The sequence below is a fragment of the Malaclemys terrapin genome, chromosome 25 (assembly GCF_027887155.1).
Source record: "Malaclemys terrapin pileata isolate rMalTer1 chromosome 25, rMalTer1.hap1, whole genome shotgun sequence".
NCBI lineage: Eukaryota > Metazoa > Chordata > Testudines > Emydidae > Malaclemys > Malaclemys terrapin.
In genome coordinates this window covers 11,542,375-11,565,147 of record NC_071529.1, presented here as the reverse complement: position 1 = coordinate 11,565,147, position 22,773 = coordinate 11,542,375, and the positions used below count along the sequence as shown (strand labels likewise).

Here is a 22,773-nt window from a genome sequence, read left to right as displayed (position 1 = left end):
TGCGATTAATCGCGATTAATTTTTTAAATCGTGCGATTATTTTTTTTAATCGCTTGACAGCCCTAATTATTGACCTATAATCATTAATATTTGATTTGTGTGGTACCCAAAGGCATAGTAGGTGCTTCAGACAGATTGTATTTTGAGGTCAGGGCCATCCAATGAGCTAGATTGTACCTTTAGTGAATTGTATGGGCCCCTATGTTCTCTTTAAATTGTTGTAAGAATGCCCAGAGCAATCAAATGGGCCCTTATTATTATAAAGAGAAAGGAAGAAAGAGAGAACAAATGCATGGAATATGTTTTTCCTGTGTTTTCAAACTCTGGCCAGACCATCTGGTTGGCAAATATCACTCTGCCACATAGGACCGAGTGAGTACTGCAGGAACCCTGAGAACTGATTTGCAAATTCAGAAGCATTTGATGCCCCCTGGAGTTTCAGAATGACCTCTTCAGACGGCTTCTGCAGACATCAGTTTTCAAGAGCCTCCACCCAGTCCTGCTAGATTCCACACAAGGGATAATGGTAAATCAGGTCTAGTTGCATGTAAACAGTAGCCTCTGTCTGTACTCTGATTTCAGAGTGGTAGCCGTGTTAGTCTGTATCCACAAAAACAAAAAGGAGTCCGGTGACACCTTAAAGACTAACAGATTTATTTGGGCATAAACTTTCGTGGGTAAAAAACCTCACTTCTTCAGATGCCCCATCTGAAGAAGTGAGGTTTTTTACCCACAAAAGCTTATGTCCAAATAAATCTGTTAGTCTTTAAGGTGCCACTGGACCCCTTGCTGTTTTTAAACAGGAGTTGAGCTCTTTTGAAAATCTGTTTCCAGTCTTGCGTACTGGACATTTGACAATCTTGCTCTTTTGATGATTTGGCCTCAAGAATAGAGCCAGGAAAAAAGCAAGGGATTCTAAAAAGCAGAGATCTATCATTTAAATTGCACGTTCCCTTAACCTCCTTTTCCTTGCCTGCTTGCTCTTGGATTGTTAGTTCCTGGCAGCAAGGACAGCGTTTGAGTATTTGGATAGCCCCCAGCACTGTAATATGTGATACAGTTCATAATAATATGTAAAAGGAATTAATTAATTAGGTATTAATATGTAACTTCCTTCATCACACAGGATCCCACAGCACTTTCCGTACAGGAAGGCAATGAAATGCAACCACTTCTGTGGTGGAACGGGGCAGCTGATCACATCAGTTTCCAAAAAAAGTGGCTGTTGATTGATGTGTCTCTGATGTTGCAGAGGTGCTGCGCGCCCCAAAGCCAGTTAGTAATTGGGAGCTGGGGGAGCTCCACACCTCTGACACTCCAGAGCTGGGCACCCAACAACTGCAGCCAATTTGGAACAAGTTATGTACATATGGAGGAGTGGAGGCCCAGCACTGAAATGCAACCACCTCTGAAGTGGAACAGCTGTCACTGTTACTAACCTTCCAGAATTCACAGCCCAGCTGATTTAGAGGAGCCAATAGGAGGGTGAGCTGGACCGTCTGGATTTTTGATTGGCTGTGGTACATATCAATCATCGTCTGTAGTGACCAATCGCATAACTCTACCGAAAAAAATCCCGCCTATTTTTAATCCACTTCTCCCCTCCGTTCACTTGTCAATCAATTACCAGTGGGCGATAGTTTGGTCTCCCGTCTATTGGTAAGCCGCACCGTCAATCAGACATCGGTCTTTCTATTGGTCGTCCATATCCGTCCGTCATTCTCAAATCAGCCGCCCATTGGTGCAGCCGGCACTCCATCACTGGATTCGCTTGATCGGCGGAGACGCCAATCAGGCGATAGTGGCGCTTGATTGGTTAGTGCAAGTGTGTCAGTGCTCCCATTGGCCAGGAAACGTGCTGCTCGGGTGGGGATTGGCCGTTCGGCAGCCGAGGGGGCGGGGCATTCAGGGCGGCGCCCGGGCGGCCGAGGAGGAGGAAGATGGCGCCGTGAGGGGGTCGGAGCCGCCGCCGCCTCCGCTCCAGCCGGGTCTGTGCACTTCGCTCCCCCCCGCCCGGGGCGCGGGGGCCGGGTGGGCGGGGCCCGGGAGCCCCCGCCCCGGGGCCCGGGAACGGGGGCAGGTCGCGGGGGAGGGGCCGGCCGGGGCCCCGGCAGCGGGGCGGGCGGGAGGGAGCGAGCGGCGCCGACCCGGGTGGAACGGGGACCCGGAAGGGGGCGTGGGGCCTGCTCCGCCCTCCCCGGGCTACGGGCGGGCGGCGCTTCCGGGGCCCGGGAGGAGGCGGGACGGGCGGGGATAACCCGCCTCCCCGGGGACCCGCGGCTCTTGCTGCGCCGGAGTCTCGGGGGGACTTGCAGGGTCCCCGGTGCATTGGGGGGCGCCAGGGATGGGCGGGGGGGAGGGAGGTTTGCGGGGTCCCCGGTGCATTGGGGGCGCTAGGGATGGGCGGGGAGGAGGGAGGTTTGCGGGGTCCCCGGTGCATTGGGGGCGCTAGGGATGGCGGGGGGGAGGGAGGTTTGCGGGGTCCCCGGTGCATTGGGGGGCGCCAGGGATGGGCGGGGAGGAGGGAGGTTTGCGGGGTCCCCGGTGCATTGGGGGCGCCAGGGATGGGCGGGGAGGAGGGAGGTTTGCGGGGTCCCCGGTGCATTGGGGGCGCTAGGGATGGCGGGGGGGAGGGAGGTTTGCGGGGTCCCCGGTGCATTGGGGGGCGCTAGGGATGGGCGGGGGGGAGGGAGGTTTGCAGGGTCCCCGGTGCATTGGGGGCGCCAGGGATGGCGGGGGGGAGGGAGGTTTGCAGGGTCCCCGATGCATTGGGGGCGCCAGGGATGGGCGGGGGGGAGGGAGGTTTGCAGGGTCCCCGGTGCATTGGGGGCGCCAGGGATGGGCGGGGGGGAGGGAGGTTTGCAGGGTCCCCGGTGCATTGGGGGGGCGCTAGGGATGGGCGGGAGGTTTGCAGGGTCCCCGATGCATTGGGGGGCGCCAGGGATGGGCGGGGGGGAGGGAGGTTTGCAGGGTCCCCGGTGCATTGGGGGGCGCTAGGGATGGGAGGGAGGGAGGTTTGCAGGGTCCCCGGTGCATTGGGGGGCGCCAGGGATGGGCGGGGGGGAGGGAGGTTTGCAGGGTCCCCGGTGCATTGGGGGGCGCTAGGGATGGGCGGGGGGGAGGGAGGTTTGCAGGGTCCCCGGTGCATTGGGGGGCGCCAGGGATGGCGGGGGGAGGGAGGTTTGCAGGGTCCCCGGTGCATTGGGGGGCGCTAGGGATGGGAGGGAGGGAGGTTTGCAGGGTCCCCGGTGCATTGGGGGGCGCCAGGGATGGGCGGGGGGGAGGGAGGTTTGCAGGGTCCCCGGTGCATTGGGGGGCGCTAGGGATGGGCGGGGGGGAGGGAGGTTTGCAGGGTCCCCGGTGCATTGGGGGGCGCCAGGGATGGGCGGGGGGGAGGGAGGTTTGCAGGGTCCCCGGTGCATTGGGGGGCGCTAGGGATGGGCGGGGGGGAGGGAGGTTTGCAGGGTCCCCGGTGCATTGGGGGGCGCCAGGGATGGCGGGGGGAGGGAGGTTTGCAGGGTCCCCGGTGCATTGGGGGGCGCTAGGGATGGGCGGGAGGGAGGGAGGTTTGCAGGGTCCCCCGGTGCATTGGGGGGGCGCTAGGGATGGGCGGGAGGTTTGCGGGGTCCCCGGTGCATTGGGGGCGCTAGGGATGGCGGGGGGGAGGGAGGTTTGCGGGGTCCCCGGTGCATTGGGGGGCGCTAGGGATGGGCGGGGGGGAGGGAGGTTTGCGGGGTCCCCGGTGCATTGGGGGGCGCCAGGGATGGGCAGGGGGGAGGGAGGTTTGCATGGTCCCCCAGTGCATTGGGGGGCGCTAGGGATGGGCAGGAGGTTTGCATAGTCCCTTGTTGCGTTGGGGTGAGCATAGGGGATGGCATGGGGGGGGGGTTGTATGGTCCCCCGGTGCATTGGGCTGGACATTGGAGGGGCACTAGGGGTGGGCAGGGAGACTTGTGTGGTGGCTAGGGTGAGGGACACTGGGGTTGAGGGGTGTGGAGGTTTGCATGGGCCCAAGTGCATTGAGGTGGGTGTGGAGGACACTTTGTGCAGCACCTTGGGGAAGGGGATATGTAGGCTGCCCAGAGATGGGAATGGTGCATGGAGGGGATTAACTGGGTATCTGCTTCCCTAAAGTACATAGGGTGACACTGACGGGGTTAGCAGGGGTGTGTGGGGATACAGGCATCCTTGGTCCCTGGGTCTTGGAGCTGGAGATCCTCACCTGCATGGGATGCTTTGGGAGCCACAGGGTGCAGCAGGACTGATGCTGATGGAAGTCTCTGCAGGGCCTGATCACCCTCTCATTCCCTGATGCTGATGGAGTCCCAAGGGCTCCATGTAATGTGTTGTTTACTATCAAGCAGTTAAAATATCCACACCCTCCATATGTTTCCTACTGTCTGTTATAGGGAGGCTGTGAAGTACGGGTTTAGAGACCAGAGTCTGGGACCAAGTGACTCAAAACAATATCTTGGGGATTAGGACTATGTTAAATCTAAATTATAAGAGTGTGAGCGCCCTGGGAGCCAGTCATCTGTATACCATGACATATATATTGTCAAAGCACCAGTAGCCACCTGTAGTACTTTGTCCATGTTAGCACTTCCACTGTTACAATACTATGAAGCTGAAATGGTGGGGGATTTCCCTAAAAAGTCTGAGGACAAAGCCATACAGCAGACTCCGGTATAGCAAAGTAAAATGTAAGTCTTGTGTTGTCTCAGTGCAGCCTGATGTGCTGGTTGCAAATTTGGCTATAGTGAAAACTTCCTTCTTTGAGGGAAAAGACAGCGTTAAAGAATCAGAATTGCTGATGAAGAATTGATTGATTGAAGAAACTCCAGAACTAACATATTGAAGTTTTGGTGCTAGAGGATCACTCAGGTTAAACATCATATCTTAAAAACAGTTTGCCTTAGTGATAAACATTTAAGAATATTAAAGGGGTGCTGTTAAGTTGAAATTGACACATTTAAAAACAAATTTTTTTTTTGGCTAGAGATCACCCTTTGAATTACTGAAAATAAATTTTATATAAATAAAATTTTCAGTTCCCTTGTGGATGTTTATAAGGGTCTTATTACTTATTCTTTAGTGCCAATTATACTAATTTATATCTAGCAATAAGAAATAAGGCACACATTTTACGGGGAGGATAATTAACCACTTGAGCAACTTATCTATGGATGCAGTTGAGTTTCTATCACTTCAGATTTTTAATAAATCAGGATTGGATTCTCTCTCTCAGACGTATGCTCTAGTTCAACCAGAAGTTATGGCTTGATGCGGAAACCATTTGGTGAAATTCTCTGCTCTGTGTTGTGCAGGGGGTCAGCCTAAATGATCGCAGTGGTCTCTTCTGGCCTGAAATTCATAACATTTGTTTCTCCTTTGCCAGCTGCTTCTACATCAGTGGTTCTCAACCTTTCCAGACTATTGTACCCCTTTCTAGAATCTGATTTGTCTTGAGTACCCCCCCAAGTTTCATCTCACTTAAAAACGACTTGTTTACAAAATCAGACATAAAAATACAAAAATGTCACAGCACCCTAGTACTGAAAAATTGCTGACTTTCTCATTTTTGCCATATAATTATAAAATAAATCAATTTAAATATAAAATGGTACTTACATTTCAGGGTATAGTATATAGAGCAGTATAAACAAGTCATTGTATGACGTTTTAGTTTGTACTAAGGGGGAGGGATAGCTCAGTGGTTTGAGCATTGGCCCGCTAAACCCAGGGTTATGAGTTCAATCCTTGAGGGGGCCATTTTGGGATCTGGGGCAAAAAAATTGGTCCTGCTAGTAAAGGCAGGGGACTGGACTTGATGACCTTTCAAGGTCCCTTCCAGTTCTATGAGATAGGTATATCTCCATATATATGTACTGACTTCGCTAGTGCTTTCATGTAGCCTGTTGTAAAACTAGGCAAATATCTAGATGAGTTGATGTACCCCCTGGAAGATCTCTGGATACCTCCGGGAGTATGTGTACCCCTGATTGAGAACCACTGCTCTACAGGGTAACAGTGAAACCATCTAAACACACAGTGCTTGCCAATCCACAGAGTAAACACACTGAAAAAATACATTTTCTGTAACTTCTTTTAGGCTGTGCCTACACTTAAAATGCTACAACAGCACAACTGCAGTGGTGCCGCTGTAGCGCTTCAGTGTAAACGCCATGACAATAGGAGGGGTTCTCGTGTTGCTGTAGGTAATCCACCTGCCCAAAAGGCAGTAGCTAGATCGACAGAAGAATTCTTCCGTTGAACTAGCGCTGTCTACGCTGGGGGTTAAGTTGGCTTATTACGCCTCTCGGGGGTGTATGGGTATCATCACAAGCTAATAAGAATGCCCATACTGGGTCAGACCAAAGGTCCGTCTAATCATCTCAAACAATTTTACTAAGATCCATTTTTTCTCCATTAGCCTTACATTTTGGACCTAATCTATCTGGCAGTCCTATTAAATGTATAACCAGAGCTCTGCTCACCTACCCAATGTGCAGCTCCAAGCATCTTGTTGACACTAAACAAATAATAAATAACCATTGTGAAGAATATAAAAACAAAATTTCTCCCTTGTCTGACTTATGGTTTTAGTAATTATTTTTAAGTTTCCTGACTCTGCTGTCTGACTGCAGTAAACATATACAACTCTACCCCGATATAATGCTGTCCTTGGGAGCAAAAAATCTTACCGCGTTATAGGTGAAACTGCGTTATATCGAACTTGCTTTGATCCGCCGGAGTGCGCAGCTCCGCCCCCCCCGGAGCACTGCTTTACCGCGTTATATCAGAATTCGTGTTCTATCGGGTTGCATTATATCGGGGTAGAGGTGTATTTCTAATCCTCTGCAAAAGAGGAAGCTTCTGTCCCCATCATTCAGTCGGTTTAACATCTTACTCTTTTTTTAGACCTGTCCCCTCTAAGAACAGGGCCATGCTACCTAAAGCTGTGATTTGGTGAGGTCAGCTGTAGCCATATGTACAAAGGCTGCTTTTGGCTAGGTAGGATGTTCCTTTGTGTTTTTTTTTATTTCCAGTGTAGTTTCTTTCATACGTGAGCTCCAGGCATGCAATGTGATCCATATGGGTGGGAAGGATGGTTCAGTGGTTAGGGGGCAAGCCTAGAAATTGAGAAATTAAGTCCCTGCTCCACTATAGACTTGCAACCTCGAGCAAGTCACTTGGCCTTGCTGTGCCTCAGTTTCCCGTATGTAAAATGGGACAATACGTTCCTACCTCACGGGGGTGTTGTGAGACTAAATACATTAAAGATTGTGAGGCACTTGGATCCTACAGTAATGTAGATAGATAGCCCTTTTACACCCGAGCAGTCTTCATATCTGTGTAGGAGACTGCCTGCGTAGACCAGATTGCAGGACTTGGAGACACGTTCTGCCGCTTGTGGTACCGAGTATCGGTAGGTGTCTTATGTAAGTATTTGCATAGGCCCTTTATACTGAGAAGGAAGTTGTAGATACAAAGGAAAATTTCCTGATGGCAGAACCTCAATGAAAGGGGCTAATTATCAGGGGGGAAAAAAAACCCAAACCACTCTTCCCTTTATCTCTTTTGTAGAATGTTGAAGATAATGGCAGAGTTTCAAAAAATTAAGTCTTGTGACAAGTGAAGGCGTTGCCTCTCAGAAAACCTACCAATCGTGCTGGTGTGAATGTTCCAGCTGGCTTCTAACAGGCGTTACTACTGGCTGGAAATGGGTTCTTATTGGCTGGCGCGATTGGTAAGTTTTCTCGTTCTTGTTCTACAGCTTGATTGCTCAGATTGCAGTCCTGTGGAGTTTTTAAATGCATCCTAAACTAATGAAGAGAGCTGTTTAGCCTGCATGCTTAAAGACTCGGTCCCTAGACAGTTAGCTAGCACGCACATATCCCTGTTTGTGTATCCTAGGGCAGGAACAAGTCCTAATTGTATTTGCTCAAATAACTTGATAAAAGAAACAACTCTTCAGCCAGCAGTCTTCAAGGTATCTTTGTTTCATCATCCTCTCAGAAGGCAAGGGAGTAGGAGAACATCAGATGGTGTGAGATTCATGGTTCAGACCGGACTTACCTGGTGATATATTTTTTTGCACACAACTGTGCTTGTGGCAAGCAGAGAGCCAAAGTACAGTGGGAATGAGGTAGACAGAGCGCTCTTTGACAGGTTGAAGGGGTGTTCTGTTCCGTTTGGCACACTGGACTGTAGTTGTGAGTTTACAGAAGGGCAAAGTGACTCTGAATTGTTCAGTTTTTGGTGAATAAGTGAGTAGCTCACAGCAAACTGCTGTTAGATGATGACAAATGGTGATCATTTGCCAAGGAGGAACTTCTCCTGCCTCTCGTAAAGGTCTGTAGCCCCAAAGACAACAGGCTTGGAAACATTTACTCTGGTAAATTCTGGTTCTGTCCCCAAATCTGAATTGGACGGAGAGATGGGCTCCTGGAAGTTGTGTTTAAGTAGCCCATTGGTCTCACCATGCTGTAAATGGATTTGCACTCTGCTGCCTTTTCAAAATGTCAAACTGTCACCAGGGGACGTTGGGAGGAAATGTTTGGGTGACAGATTAACACTGGGTTCAAACAGCAAACACTGAGAGATGACTTCTCTCTCCACATTTATCCTCCTAACTGATTTATAAAGGTTAATGAGCCCCCCCACCCCCACACACTCCCTTAATGTGTTTCATTTTTTTGGCCTGGCTTAATGTCATTCATGTGCCATCCAAGAAGTTAATCCATAGCAGTTCCTGCTTTTGCTGAAAGGGAGGGGTGCAGTCATTTAGGAGTTCAAGCCCCTGGTTTTCTGGGAAGAATGTGTCCTTTTATCAAAGGCCAACTAGCTGGGCACAAACATCTGATGCTTCGGTGGCTGAGAGGTTACCACAGAGAGTGGCTTGAAGGAATGGATGCCCTTCTATCAGAACTGGTGCAAATAATTTCCGTCTGATGATGTCCCAGACTCTGGGAATCTCTAAACTGACTCTCTCTGAGGATTTATGCACTTGGCCATAGCAGGATGTGAAAGAGCCTTTGTGTAGCTTTGGGAGAAGCCTGGAGTCTCTCCTTACTCAGTGTTGAACTGTCTGCTTTTGGGAAGTGGACTCCTTGGTGACTTGGCTTGGAGCCCGCCAGCTCAGTTTCCTTGCTACTCTCTGTTTGGGGAAAGGTTCGGCATTGCTCACAGAGAAGTTTTCTGTCTCTGCTGACCAACAATAGTCAGTAACATGCAGGGCAGTCAAAACAGCAAACAGGAGAATGAGAGCATAGGACACTGACGTTACTAAGTGTTCTGGGTTTAATTGCATCTGAAATATATAAATAGCCTTTCTCCTAGCCCTGAGCTGTATTAAGATCAGATGACTGGCTCCTGTAGTGAGTAAAGTGTAGACACACACTGATTCCTAGAGTTACTCCTTAAACTGATATAACATACTGTGCCGCTTGATTTGATTAATTCAGTAGGTCTCTCCATTGACCTACCTGTAAGAAGTATTGATGTAATTCTGTTATATTTACTATCTATTATTTATATCGTGGTTGCCTGTAGGAGCCGCAGTCACTGACCATGGCCCTATGGTGCTAGGTACTGTACAGACACAGAACAAACAGAGGCTCCTGCCCCAAACAGCTTGTGATCTAAAGATAAGACATGAGACAACAGGTGGATACCGACAGATGGAGGAGCATAAGGAAACAATAAGACAGTACTGGTCAGCACACCAGCTGCCTAACCGTTGTCAAGTTTTTTAGAGGCATCATGGCCCAGGAGAGTTTGAAGGAGGTCATGGGGGTGGCTTCGCAGATGGTTACAGAGATCCTCCATCCATACGTGAGAGGCAGTGTGGAAGAAAGTACTATCGAGCAATATTCAAGAACTATCCACCTTGTCTGAATCACTGGAGATGTAGTCAAATCTTCTTGTACCTGGTGGGAAATAACCCCAGGGTTCACACTCCTGGCATGTCAAGACTGTGTTCCTTTCCTCCCCTCTTTTCATAGGCTGACGCAGACTCAGCTGTGGCGTGCCATGTGTCTCCTATTGTATAGAGACCATGCCTCCCATTCTGTTTCTCTCCCATTGTGGTGTCTTCCCTCACACTGTTGCTTAGGGTGTTGGGTAGTGTGGATACTTCATCCTTGATTTGACGGTTGTGGCTCATGGGGAGCGCAGGGTGCGTGGGTACCGTACATCTCCCCAGGGTTGGTAGCTGAAGCTAGAGAGCCGAACTGCCGTACAACCTGTCTCCCCATTCTGAGATCATCCCAAGCTTTGCTGTGAGGACCCATCTAATTGTAAACGGGCTGCTTTCGCTCATAGCAGCAAAGCGAAGCAAACTAAGAACTAAACACTTCCCCTCCCTATTAGCTAAGACTTGGTTTCTCCATGTCATGAGTGGCTCGCTTTTCTTGGACTTCAGCGTTTGCCTTCTGCTTATGGGGCGGCCATGTCTTCACTAGGGGGAAAAAGGTGGTTTTGCATCATGTGTTAGTGTGCTAGTGTGGACTAGGCAATTGTTGTTTTTACAAGTGTTCGTTAGTCGAGGTAAACCCTAGGCCCTCCCCATGTTCATCTTGACGCTTGTAAAACTACAGACTGCCTTGTCCACACTGGGATCTTACCATGTGGTGCCAAACCAACCTCTTTTTCCTAGTGCGGATGCAGCGTTTGGTTGGGGCTAGTGTATTGACAGTGTTTCTGACAGTGGGTGCCAGACCTTAAGGCCTAGGATCACCCCTCTCTTTATCTCTCTGAGATGGGAGAGTGGCTGTGAACATCCATGTTCCTCAAATGTCCATCACTCCCCATTTCAGATCTGTGCCCTGCCAGTGATTGTAACGCAGAGAGTTCGGGGTTAGAAAAGCTCCCACTGGCATGTCTTCTAGGTAAATATTATCAAGCTATCAAGCCATACCAAGAATGTTAGGTGGGATGACTGGGGAATTTGCTAAAGGAAATATGGACGAAATGTCTTTCTACTCCAGGACAAAAGACATTGCAAGTGCTAAGGATTTAGGAGGGTCTTTCCCTGGCTTCGCTGTATTTAAGCCTGTAAAAAAGCAATCTTTTCTGCTGTGCTCATCGCAACCTTCCTCATTCCCTGCTGTCTCGCTGGAGTCTGCAGAGGGCGTGGTAGGGCTGAGAAGTTGAGAACTTGCCCACTCCTATCAGAAGGACGTTCAGTGGAGAAGCACAAGTATTTCCATTAAGTGCTAACAGTATTAATCTTTTCACTGCTGACGGTCATACTGGAAACCTTCAGCGAGTGTTGTGCCTGTCAGGTTCTGAGGCTGGGTAACAGGAATATAGTATCTCATCAGAGTACTCCAATAATTGCTACTGCAGTGTCTGCTTCCATCGGCTAAGTGTGTCAGGCAAGCTCTTTTCTTACCGGGTCTCCACCTAGTGTAGCCTCATCCTTGACCTGAACGCTTCTCTCTTCCCATTCAGGTGCCTGTTTCAAACTCCGTGCACTCCACTGTCTAGCTTTGGCTGTGATGAAATCATCCGCCGTGCTTTCTTGTCCTTTCGTTTTGAGTACTGCGGCTATATGTCCTCCCTGTCCATCTGCACGTTCGCATTTGCCTTTCACCTTCCCGCATTTGCACTGCCAGCAGGGGATCTCCAGCAGAGAGTTATCTCATAATGGCATAATGACTTGTCAACATTCTGCACCAATAACACCCCAAAGGAATCAGCACTGACTGTCTTTCCAACCCAAAACAGCATTAAAACTTTACCCTGATAGAAAACTTCAGGTATGTCTACACTGCAAAAGAAACCCCCACGGCAGTGAGTCTCAGAGCCGGGGTCACGCTGCGGCACTGAAAATAGCTGTGTAGACCGTTTGGCCCCCGAAGCCCAGGGAGTGGGGTGGGCTTCAGAGCCTGAGCTCCAGCCCAAGCCAGAATGTCGACATGGCTGGTTTTAGTGCCAGAGCGCAGGCCTGAGTCTATAGACCCAGGCTCGGAGATGACCTGCCACAGGGTTTTTTTGGCAGTGTAGACATTCCCTTGGAAGCAAACAGAAGGCAACATGGACTTGCAGACAGAGTACTGGACTGGGAGTCAGACCAGAGGATCTCCTCTTCTTCCTGCTGCGTGGCCTTGGGCAAGTCTCTGGGCCTCTATTTCCCCTCCCACCCTTTCTCTGTCTGGTCTGTGTAGCTTGAAGGCTCTTCAGGGCAGGGACTGTCTGTCTCTTCCTCTGTGTTTGTACAGCGCCCGGCACAGCAGGGCCCCTAGGCGCTGCTAAGACACAAATAAAGAATCAAGGGATCCAGCCATTTCCCTCTGTCTTCTGATCCTTTGCTTCTGTTTGCTGCCCATGGTGACATAATGGTCCCTTCTACAGTTAGCAACAATCTGTGCAAAGGATGAAATAACAAATTGCGAAATGATAAAATCCCACTTCACATGAAGGTGCACGCGGCCAGTAACTGAGCCATTTGTTAGGTCAGCGCTGATGATTTCGGAGGGCGAGATCAGTTCAGAGGACTGAAGTGCCGTGTGACTCCTTTAGGTGTGGGGGCTGGGGGTGATGCAGAAGGGAGAGAATTATGCTCCTTGTTGTCACCATTCGCCTTACTCCTCCCTCTGTGTGTTTCCTTCCTGCAGATCAAGAGGACAGCATGGCCGCCACTGCAGCAGTCAGTCCCAGTGAATACCTGCAGCCTGCTGCCTCCACAGCTCAGGTGAGAGGGAGATTACCTGGCTCTTTACCGTGGCATTGAGAGCTCCGGGACACACACCGCTCACAGCTGTGTAATGTGCTTGGGAAACCGTTTCGCTAGTGGCTGCTTGACTGAGCCCTCGGGGGGTCAGCATCTCCTGCAGAGGTTCCTCCCCGTCTCTGTAGAGGTTGGTGCTGTTGATTCGGAAGGAAGGGTGGCCTTGTAAAACACAGGACCGGAAGCCAGGTCTCCTGGTTTCTCTTCCTAGTTGTGCCACCGAGTCACTTTGTGGCCTTGGAGAAGTCCCTTACCTTCCGTATGTCTCATTTTCCCCATTTGCTTAATGGGTCTAGTAACACCATCTTGTCTCCAAAGGGGGACGTGGGGGTACATGTACGTAAAGTGCTTTGAGATCAAAGGCACTGGTGATGGGTAAGGAAGATTCTGACAGCTGCACAGAAACCGTAGAAGCTTGCTTTGTGTTTACATCACCTCTGAAACTGATCTCCTGCGTCAGCTGAACCAACTCAACTCGAACCCGTCTCTCATTCCTGTCTCCTCCTCTAGGACTCTCAGCCCTCTCCACTAGCCCTGCTTGCAGCAACATGTAGTAAAATCGGTCCTCCCGCCGTGGAAGCCGCCGTCACTCCTCCGGCCCCACCTCAGCCCACACCTCGAAAACTTGTCCCCATCAAACCCGCACCAGTTCCTCTGGGTTCCAGTAAAAACAGCTTTGGGATCTTGTCGTCGAAAGGGAACCTCTTCCAGATCCAGGGGTCTCAGCTTGGGACATCCTATCCTGGGGGGCAGCTGGTTTTTGCCATTCAGAATCCAACCATGATCAACAAAGGGGCCCGCTCGTCGACGAACATCCAGTACCAGACTGTCCCTCAGATTCAAGCAGCAGGGGGGCAGACCATACAAGTCCAGCAGAACCTCGCCAATCAGATTCAGATTATTCCCGGCACTAACCAAGCGATCATTACCCCCTCCTCTTCCACGCACAAGCCTGTGCCAATCAAGCCGGCTCCCGCGCACAAGGCAGGGGCATCGTCAGTGCAGAGTGCAAGCAACGTCGTCAAGCTGACGGGCGGCAGCAACGTAACGCTCACCCTGCCGGTTAATAACCTGGTGAACGCCGCTGAGCCCGGCGCTCAGGCTCAGATCATAACCGAGAGCCCGTCAAAGCCCTGTAAAAAGACTAGAAAGAAGGCCATGTCACCAGCCCAGACGACAGCCATGGCGGTGGCCGAGCAAGTAGAAACGGTGTTGATAGAGACTACGGCAGATAACATCATCCAGGCCGGAAATAACCTGCTGATAGTGCAGAGTCCTGGCTCAGGCCAGCCAGCGGTGGTGCAGCAGGTCCAGGTGGTCCAACCCAAGCAAGAGCAGCAGGTGGTACAGATTCCCCAGCAGGCCCTGAGAGTGGTCCAGGCGGCCTCAGCCACTCTCCCTACCGTCCCCCAGAAGTCCTCTCAGAACTTTCAGATCCAGGCAGCTGAACCAACTCCTACGCAGGTACAAGGTCCTTAACCCTTTCTGGTGGGTACATCTGTGTCTGGGAACTCCACCGAGGATCACTGACTCAGCGGGTGGTGTATAAGGAAAGGCAGAGTGGCCTGGGGATACTGCGTGAGACAGGAATCTCTTTGCAGGCAGGGTTTGCGTTGAGAAATGCCTGGGCAACTTCTCCTTTCCAGCCCAGATTTCCATGTTATGCAAGCATGGTGGTTGGCTGTGTCGCGAGGGAGGTGGAAGGCTTCTTTAAGTCTGTTGTACAGAGAGGGGTTGATGTCACTAGTGTGTGGCAAGCAGCCACCTTCCTGTCTGTTAGAAGCCTTTCTTGTGATGGATCCTTGCAGGACTTGCCTGATTTTTACATAGCCTGCTCCTGATTCTTGACTGATCATGACTAGGTGGAGAGATTCAGGGCAGCCCCGGTGCTGGGAAGGCACAGGAAACTCCTCTAGCAGGCTGGTCGTAGCGTATGTTAATTACATTTAATTCCTCGTGAATTGTGGACTTATTACGGCCTTGGGTGTCCTGGACCTGAAGCCCATCATTCCGATCCTGTGGGTCACACAGGGCCGTATTTGTCCTCTTGCTAAGCGACGGCTGGTCTGATTCCTTTCCTGTTTCCTTCTTCCTTCAGGTCTACTTCAAAACACCTTCAGGGGAGCTGCAGACCGTGCTGCTTCAGGAAGCCCCAGCTGTGACGGTGGCCCCGTCTCCCACCTCGTGCAGCAGCCCCGTGTCCCGCAGCTCCCAAGCAGGAGGGAGCTGCAAAAAGCCAGCCGCACGCAAAGAGCGCACCCTGCCAAAGATCGCCCCTGCCGGAGGCATCATCAGCTTGAACGCGGCTCAGCTGGCAGCCGCGGCCCAGGCGATGCAGACCATCAACATTAACGGTGTCCAAGTCCAAGGAGTACCTGTCACCATCACCAACACCGGAGGTGGGATATGCATTGTTACACACTGGTGCTGGGGATGGGACATGTGCTGACCGGGGAGATGGGCGGGGTAGGGGGAGAAGGAACTATCCGAGCTCCCAAAGCCTTAATGTTCTGGAGGCCAGGAACTTCCTAACTGGCAGCGAAGATTTCAGTTGGATCCCCCCTCTTAAGCCAAGCCCTGGTGCCTGTGACAGAGTATTGCAAGGTGTTAACTGCCCTACAATTCTATAGCCCCTTTCATCCCAAAAGATCCCACATAGCATCTCTGCAGCCCTAGGGAGGCCTCTCCAGGCACTTCCTGGGAAAGCATTGCCTGTTAGATCAGCTGTGCTGAGCTCCAGTTGGGGATGCATCACTTGGAAGTAACCGAGGAGGAGAAGGACCTCGGAGTATTGGTTGATCATAGGATGACTATGAGCTGCCGATGTGATTTGGCTGTTAAAAAAAGCTAATGCGGTCTTGGGATGCATCAGGTGAGGTATTTCCAGTAGAGATAAGGAGGTGTTAGTACCGTTATCCAAGGCACTGGTGAGACCTCATCTGGAATACTGTGTGCAGTTCTGGTCTCCCATGTTTAAGAAGGGTGAATTCAAACTGGAACAGGGACAGAGAAGGGCTACTTGGATGATCTGAGGAATGGAAAACCTGTTTCATGAAAAGAGACTCAAAGAGCTTGGCTTGTTTAGCCGAACCAAAAGAAGGCTGAGGGGAGATATGATTGCTCTTTATAAATATATCAGAGGGATAAATATCAGGGAGGGAGAGGAATTATTTAAGCTCAGTACCAACGTGGACACAAGAACAAATGGATATAAACTGGACATTAGGAAGTTTAGACTTTAAATTAGACGAAGGTTTCTAACCATCAGAGGACTGAAGTTCTGGAACAGCCTCCCAAGGGGAGTAATAGGGGCAAAAGACATATCTGGCTTCAAGACTAAGCTTGATAAGTTTATGGAGGGGATGGTATGATGGGATAGCCTAATTTTGGCAATTAATTGATCTTTGACTATTAGCGGTAAATATACCCAATGGCCTGTGATGGGATGTTAGATGGGGTGGGATCTGAGTTACTACAGAGAATTCTTTCCTGGGTGCTGGCTGGTGAGTCTTGCCCACATGCTCAGGATTTAGCTAATCGCCATATTTGGGGTCGGGAAGGAATTTTCCTCCAGGGCAGATTGGCAGAGGCCCTGGGGGTTTTTGCCTTCCTCTACAGCTTAGGACACGGGTCACTTGCTGGAGGATTCTCTGCACCTTGAAGTCTTTAAACCACAATTTGAAGACTTCAAGACATAGGTTAGGGGTTTGTTACAGGAGTGGGTGGGTGGTGAGATTCTGTGGCCTGCGTTGTGCAGGAGGTCAGACTAGACGATCATAATGGTCCCTTCTGACCTTAAAGTCTGTGATTCTAACAGGGGGTTCACAGCCTCTCTGAGCTACAACGTTAATTAATGAATGCAGGGATTGATAGTCACACCTGTCTGAGGGCTAAGACTTGCTCTGTTTAGTCCTGAACCAATCTCCCAAAAGTCCTGGTAGATGTAGGGACCAGTGAGTTTTAAGGTCACCCACTTACCAGACCACCCCGAGACTAGAGGCAGATGGTTTGGAGAGCTGGAATTCCTGCTTTGTCCTGGTCTATCCCTATCAGGTGATACCATCCCTCCATCCAATTTCCTTCTTGATTCTTTTGCCTTTCAACTCCCTATTATTTAAGCAGCAGCTATTTAAAACAAAACCATTAGTGCTAGAACCCAGTGACTGATACCACCCAAAAGTTTGGAATCCCAGCTTCCAAGTAGCGTAAAGCCTTTATCTCTTATCTCTGGCACAGGGGTTCTGAAACTTCCTTGCATTGCAGCCCCTTCTGCCAACAAAATTACTACATGACCCCGGGCGAAGTAGGGGGCTGGAAACAGAGACCCGCCATCCTGGGTGGGGTTGGAACTCGGCCTTAAGCTTAAGACCTGGGCCCCAGCAAGTCTAATGATGACCCTGGCGACCCCATTAAAATGGGGTTGCGACCCACTTTGGGGTCCTGACCCACAGTTTGAGAACCACTGCTCTAGCAGGTGGTGAGTTATTCCCTGCCACAGTCACATGGGGAAGGCTATTGTGAAGGTGCTTCCAGTAGTCAAACCACTACAGATGCTTTCAGGATCTCTAATATTTTCCAAGCGCTGGTCCCGGACTAGTGATTAGAAAGAAATCCAATGAATTCTGAGTGGCTGTGCATCCCAAGCCATGGCTGGAAAATATCCATCTTCATAATGCCCTTGCTGTTCAGTTCTGGACACAGCCCTGTGTCCCCTTCTTAGGGCAAGTGGCTTTCTTACCATGCCAGAGAAAATATCAAAACCACAACTGCCATCCTGCATTCGTGCAGGCTGGAGGTAATGGGGAGTCTTAGGCCTGGTCTACACTGGGGGGGGATCGATCTAATAGGGTTACCATATTTTGTGCCTCCAAAAGGAGGACACTCCACGGGGCCCTGGCCCCGCCCCCAGCCCCGCCCCCTCCCCCGTCCCAACTCTGCCCCCTCCTCAAAGTCTCCGCCCCCTCCCCCGCACCCCCGCGGCCCAGCGCACCCCCCCGGCGGCCCGACCCCGCGGCCCAGCGCACCCCCCCGGCCGCCCGGCTCCCGGCCCGACCCCCCGGCTCCCGACCCCGCGGCCCCCCGGCCCCGCGCGGCCCAGCGCACCCCCCCGGTGGCCCGGCCCCGCGGCCCAGCGCACACCCCCCCCGGCGGCCCGGCCCCGCGGCCCAGCGCACCCCCGCGGCCCAGCGCACCCCCCCGGCGGCCCGGCCCCGCGGCCCAGCGCACCCCCCCGGTGGCCTGGCCCCGGCCCCGCGGCCCAGCGCACCCCCCCCCCCCCCGGCGGCCCGGCTCCCGGCCCGACCCCGCGGCCCCGGCCCGGCTCCCGGCCCGGCACTGCACCCCTGGACCCCGGCCCGGCACCGCGCGCCCGGCCCCGCGACCCCCGGCCCAGCCCTTCCTCCCGATTTTCCCGGACATGCCCGGCTTTTGGGGATTTCCCCCCGGACGGGGATTTGAGCCCCCAAAAGCCGGACATGTCTGGGAAAATCCGGACGTATGGTAACCCTAGATCTAAGTTACGCAACTTCAGCTACGTGAATAACGTAGCTGAAATCGACGTACTTAGATCAACTTACCGCAGTGAGTCGACTGCTGCCGCTCCCCCGTCGACTCCACCTGCGCTTCTCGCGGCGGTGGAGTACAGGAGTCGACGGGAGTGCTCGGGAATCGATTTACCGCGTCTAGACTAGATGCGATAAATCGATCCCCGCTGGATCGATCGCTACCCGCCGATCTGTTGGGGAGGGGAGACATGTCCTTAGCCAAGTCCCCAGATCTCTTTGGCAACAGAGAGGCTGCAAATACTGCGCTGCATTCCACTCCTCCTCTTCCAAGGTGGCATGGCAGACATAAACACTTCCTTTCATAGCTGACTACGGAGAATCATTGCCTACATCTGCCCCCACCCAACGTGGTAGATTGACCCATTGCTCTCAGTGGCAGGTTTTTGCATTCCAGAGCTCAGATGGGAGGCTTTTGCTGCAGGAAACATCAGGAGAGGAAGTTCTGTCTGGAGAAAGGCAATCTGCTTTCGGATCCAGAGAGACATGCCAGAGGGCTTCTTCCTCATCAGGAAGCGGCAAGATTCCCAGCTGGATTTTTAAATTGGAAGCTGTTCTTCCTCGCTTGGCTAAACCAAAGCAGTGTAAAATACGGAACAGTTGCTAAGTGAGTTGCCATGATTCGTGGCTTGCACGCAAATCCGTCCCGAAACCAGCAAATAAATGAATCGGCGCTGGCAGATATTCACCCCTGTCAGTCTCATCCATCATGGTGTAGTGGTTTCACAGTAAATTCCCAGCTTCCAGCGTAGGGTAGATGGCTGAAGAGACCAGTCCTGATGATAATGGGACCTTGCACCTCAAGGGTTGCAAGTTCAGATCCAGCCCAGGCTCCGCTGGCCGTTCCATACGTGAGATGAGTTGATGGGTGTCTCAGCCCGTTTTCCACAGAGATGTCTCCACTCCCCAGTTGGCACTTATTGGCCACTTGCTTGGCGGGCCCCCGGGGTGAAGCCAAGCACTGTGGCAGCCGAGCTGTCCTCTCCACTGCAGAGAGAGGATCCCCGCAGAGCAGCCTTGAGGCATGCTGAAGGGAAAGCGTGCCCTGTTGATGCTGCATCTCTCAGCAGCTACAGGGCTTCGGTCTGAAGAGGCGCCGAGCTGACCTGTTTCAGCAGCACCGAAGGATGTTGGATTTCCATCATCCAGGGGCCCTGGGAGGATCAATTCCACTCACTGACATTGACATCGGTTTTCTTCTTTCCAGCCCCCGGCGTGGCCCAGGCTCCCGCGTCCCTGAAGCCAGAGCTTGGAGCTGGCCCCTCAGGGTGCCAGGTAAGTCCCGTTTTTTTGGTCAATATATTGCACGTTTTTTCAAAGTTTCTTTTTCGTTTCCTGTTCCGATCGTTCCCCACCCCAAAGGGTTAAACTGAAAACTTTGAAAAACCGCACAGTATATTCAGAAAAAAGGGACTTACCTCCCCCTTAAAGGGCCAGCACCATGGGGGGGTCCAGGGCCTTTGGGACACTGCATGCTGGGGTGGCACAGAGGAGAAAAGGAAGTGCTGAGTAGGGACTGGTCACATTATTGGAGCTGGTTCCTTTCCCTTTGCCAGGCCTCCCTTTTAAGGATTTGATCTGCGTAGGCAGTTGGAGCATTGCCCGCGTGAGGAGTATGGGAAAAGAGGTGTGTACAACACCATCAGCGAGAGGGCTGCATCTCGCCTTGGAGTCGGGGGTCTCCCAGGGGGACACTGAGCAGCAGCCTTAATACCCTTCTCCCTCTGCTTCTCATCCGCAGGCCAGCAGCAGCTGACGGTCCAGAACGTGTCTGGCAACAATCTGACCATCAGCGGCCTGAGCCCAACCCAGATCCAGCTGCAGATGGAGCAGGCACTGTCCGGGGAGATCCAGCCTGGGGAGAAGAGGCGGCGCATGGCGTGCACCTGCCCCAACTGCAAGGACGGGGAGAAAAGGTGAGCGGGCAGATGGGGTGGGACAGGCAATTGGAGGGGGAGGTGGGAGAGAGACAGTGCCAGCCATCTTCCTCCACCTCCACGTCAGCAAGAGTAACAGTCGTGATGGTTTCCCGTCCCTCCAGGTCAGGGGATCAGGGGAAGAAGAAGCACATCTGCCACATCCCTGAGTGCGGCAAGACTTTCCGCAAGACCTCGCTGCTGCGGGCCCACGTCCGCCTGCACACGGGCGAGCGCCCGTTTGTCTGCAACTGGGTCTTCTGCGGGAAGAGGTTCACGCGCAGCGACGAGCTGCAGCGGCACGCCCGGACGCACACAGGTCTGTTGCCCGCCGCCCCTGCTCCCCATCTCCCGTGTCCTGCCAGGATGTTTTGCATGTAGTCGGGAGGAGAGCCCTGCCGCGTCTCGGAGCTGGTCTTGTGGGACTGTCTCCCCCCTCCCTTGCTTCTGCTTCTGCTTCGCCAGTAACCCCAGAGCATGCTGCCGCCTTGCCCGCCGGGGCGATGGGGAGGGGGGCTCCAGAACGTATGGGGTCTCTGCCGCCTTCGCGTCGCCCCAACTGCAGCTTGGCACGGATCTGTCATCTCCCTGCAGGGGGAGGGACGGGATGCTAGCTGTGCTCGCGGGGAGCTGGGCGGGAAGGGGACCATGCATCGGTGCATTCCACCTTCCCGGCATGAGGCTGCAACACACGCCCTTCCGAGCTGGAGCGATCGAGTCTTGGGTGCTTGGCGGCAGCAGCGAGCGCCGGCCTCTGGCGCATTGAACGTTGCTCTTGTTTCCCTGGCAGGTGATAAGCGTTTTGAGTGTGCGCAGTGCCAAAAGCGCTTCATGAGAAGTGACCACCTGACGAAGCACTATAAAACCCACCTGGTCACCAAGAACTTGTAGGCTTAGCGGCAGCCAGACGGGGGCCGTCAGCTGGCCCTCTAAGCACTGGCTAAGGCCCGCACTGTCATGGACAGTCCCTGGCAAGGGTACGGCGTAGGGGTTGGGCAGACGGCCAGCCCTGGGACTCCGCAGCCGTAGTCGCGCTCCTGGCTTTGATACCCTCCCAGAGGTGTCCGCGCGGGGAGAGGAGTCATTGCTGATCTTCCTTCCTTGGAAGCCATCCGCCTTCCAGCACAATCCTTGGGAATCCAGCTCCTTCCTCCGCAGAGCGCGTCAGAGCCGGACATTGATCGCACGGGCCGGGACGAAGGAGAAACCCTTGTTTCCAAAGGAAAATGCTGACATGGGTGCGAGCGGCAGCCCCTCCTCGCTGCGCCGCAGGCTGGGGGGACTGAACAAGCAGAGCCGTGCCAACCTCGTGTAAACGGCACAAGGATGCCAGCGAAACTTTCTCACGGTGGGCCCCCTCCTCCCCGCGCTTGTGAAGCTTTGACACAGCAGGGGGCAGCACTCCACAGACAGCCCACCCGGCGCTCTGCGGCACATTCCTACTTTATATTTAAAATCTATAAATATCTATAAATATCTCTCTATATAAACTCCTTTGGAAGGTCCTTTTTTTCTATGGAAATTGTTGCCTTACGCTCCCAGCTCCCGAGTATGAACATTGTGTATCGTGAGTGCTTTTTTTTTTTTTTTTTTTTATTTAATTGTGCCCGGTTAATAATCTCCCCTCCCAATCCTTTTCCCTCCAAAGTTCTTTTCCAATAATGAATTGAAGAGGGTTTTTTTCTCTCCACTGATTTACTTTTCCTTTTCATTTCCCAGTGACACGGCGTTTCCTTTTGAATCTTGGATCTTTAAATCCTCTTTTGCCCATAATGCCAACCCCCCCCCACACACACACACACCTCCCCGCAGCCCATCACTGTGTATAGTGTACATTGTATCATAGACTATATTGCTTCCGTGTTTACTACATGTTTCAAAAACATATGGCTTGTTATTTTTGAGCTTTTAAATTAAAAAAAAAAATCCACTTTATTTTTTAGGTGTAACTGCTTGAGGTATGTTTTATGAATTAAGTGACAGATCTGTTATTCTTTATTAACGATGTAACTGGCTGGCTGGTGCAGAGTCAGCTAAGTTTTTTCTTGCTAAATAAATTTAGTCGCCAGAGGCAAACCCAGCATGGGAAGCAAAGGATCCTTTGTCTCGTAAGCGTGACGCCCCATAAGAGAGCCCAGCTTTTGGGGAGAGGTGAGAAGGTAGTTGCGGGGGTGACCGGGTCAGTTGTTTATACACAGCACCAAGAGACTCGCCGAGATTTCAACCCACTGGAGCCACCTACATTGTCTCTGCCCCAAGGAGCTGACAGTCTACCTAGACCAGGCAAAGGCTGGGAGGAGAAAGATCGGCATACAGAGGGGAAGTGACCTGCTCAGGATCAGTGGCAGAGCTGGGAATGGAACCGAGGTGTCCTGAATCCCAGGCCAATGCCCCACCCACCAGACCACACTGTTATTTGTATTAAGGCCCCATTGTGCTAGGAGCTGTACATTAGAATAAGAGACAGTCCTTGTTGCAAAGAGCTTTACAGTTGCTGCCCACTGGCTTTCATCTTTTGGAGCATCTCTTTAATCTTCTCGAGCTTCACTTAAAAAAGGAT

At 52.2% G+C, this 22,773-nt stretch overlaps 1 protein-coding gene across 3 annotated transcripts; it reads left to right on the top strand.

The window, feature by feature from the left end:
* Positions 1-1,920: 1,920 nt before the first annotated feature.
* Positions 1,921-22,294, top strand: SP2 (Sp2 transcription factor). 3 transcript variants are annotated; one of them, XM_054014526.1, is made up of 9 exons: positions 1,929-1,988; positions 6,922-7,014; positions 7,588-7,750; positions 12,624-12,700; positions 13,247-14,200; positions 14,835-15,135; positions 20,039-20,213; positions 20,339-20,532; positions 21,004-22,294. In XM_054014526.1, exons 4-9 carry the CDS (start codon positions 12,638-12,640, stop codon positions 21,102-21,104), a joined length of 1,788 nt encoding a protein of 595 aa, XP_053870501.1. In that variant the 5' UTR covers positions 1,929-1,988; positions 6,922-7,014; positions 7,588-7,750; positions 12,624-12,637; the 3' UTR covers positions 21,105-22,294. The 3 variants fall into 3 exon arrangements, with proteins under 3 accessions (XP_053870502.1, XP_053870503.1, XP_053870501.1); XM_054014528.1 differs by lacking the exon at positions 6,922-7,014 and having other exon boundaries at positions 1,926-1,988; XM_054014527.1 differs by lacking the exons at positions 6,922-7,014; positions 7,588-7,750 and having other exon boundaries at positions 1,921-1,988.
* Positions 22,295-22,773: the final 479 nt, after the last annotated feature.

Excerpts from the sequence above, each read along its gene's own strand:
- SP2 (XM_054014527.1), top strand. The coding sequence starts at position 12,638 with ATGGCCGCCACTGCAGCAGTCAGTCCCAGTGAATACCTGCAGCCTGCT. Across the intron at positions 20,214-20,338 it reads TGCAAGGACGGGGAGAAAAG|GTCAGGGGATCAGGGGAAGA; the intron begins GTGAGCGGGCAG and ends CCGTCCCTCCAG. Across the intron at positions 20,533-21,003 it reads GCACGCCCGGACGCACACAG|GTGATAAGCGTTTTGAGTGT; the intron begins GTCTGTTGCCCG and ends TTTCCCTGGCAG.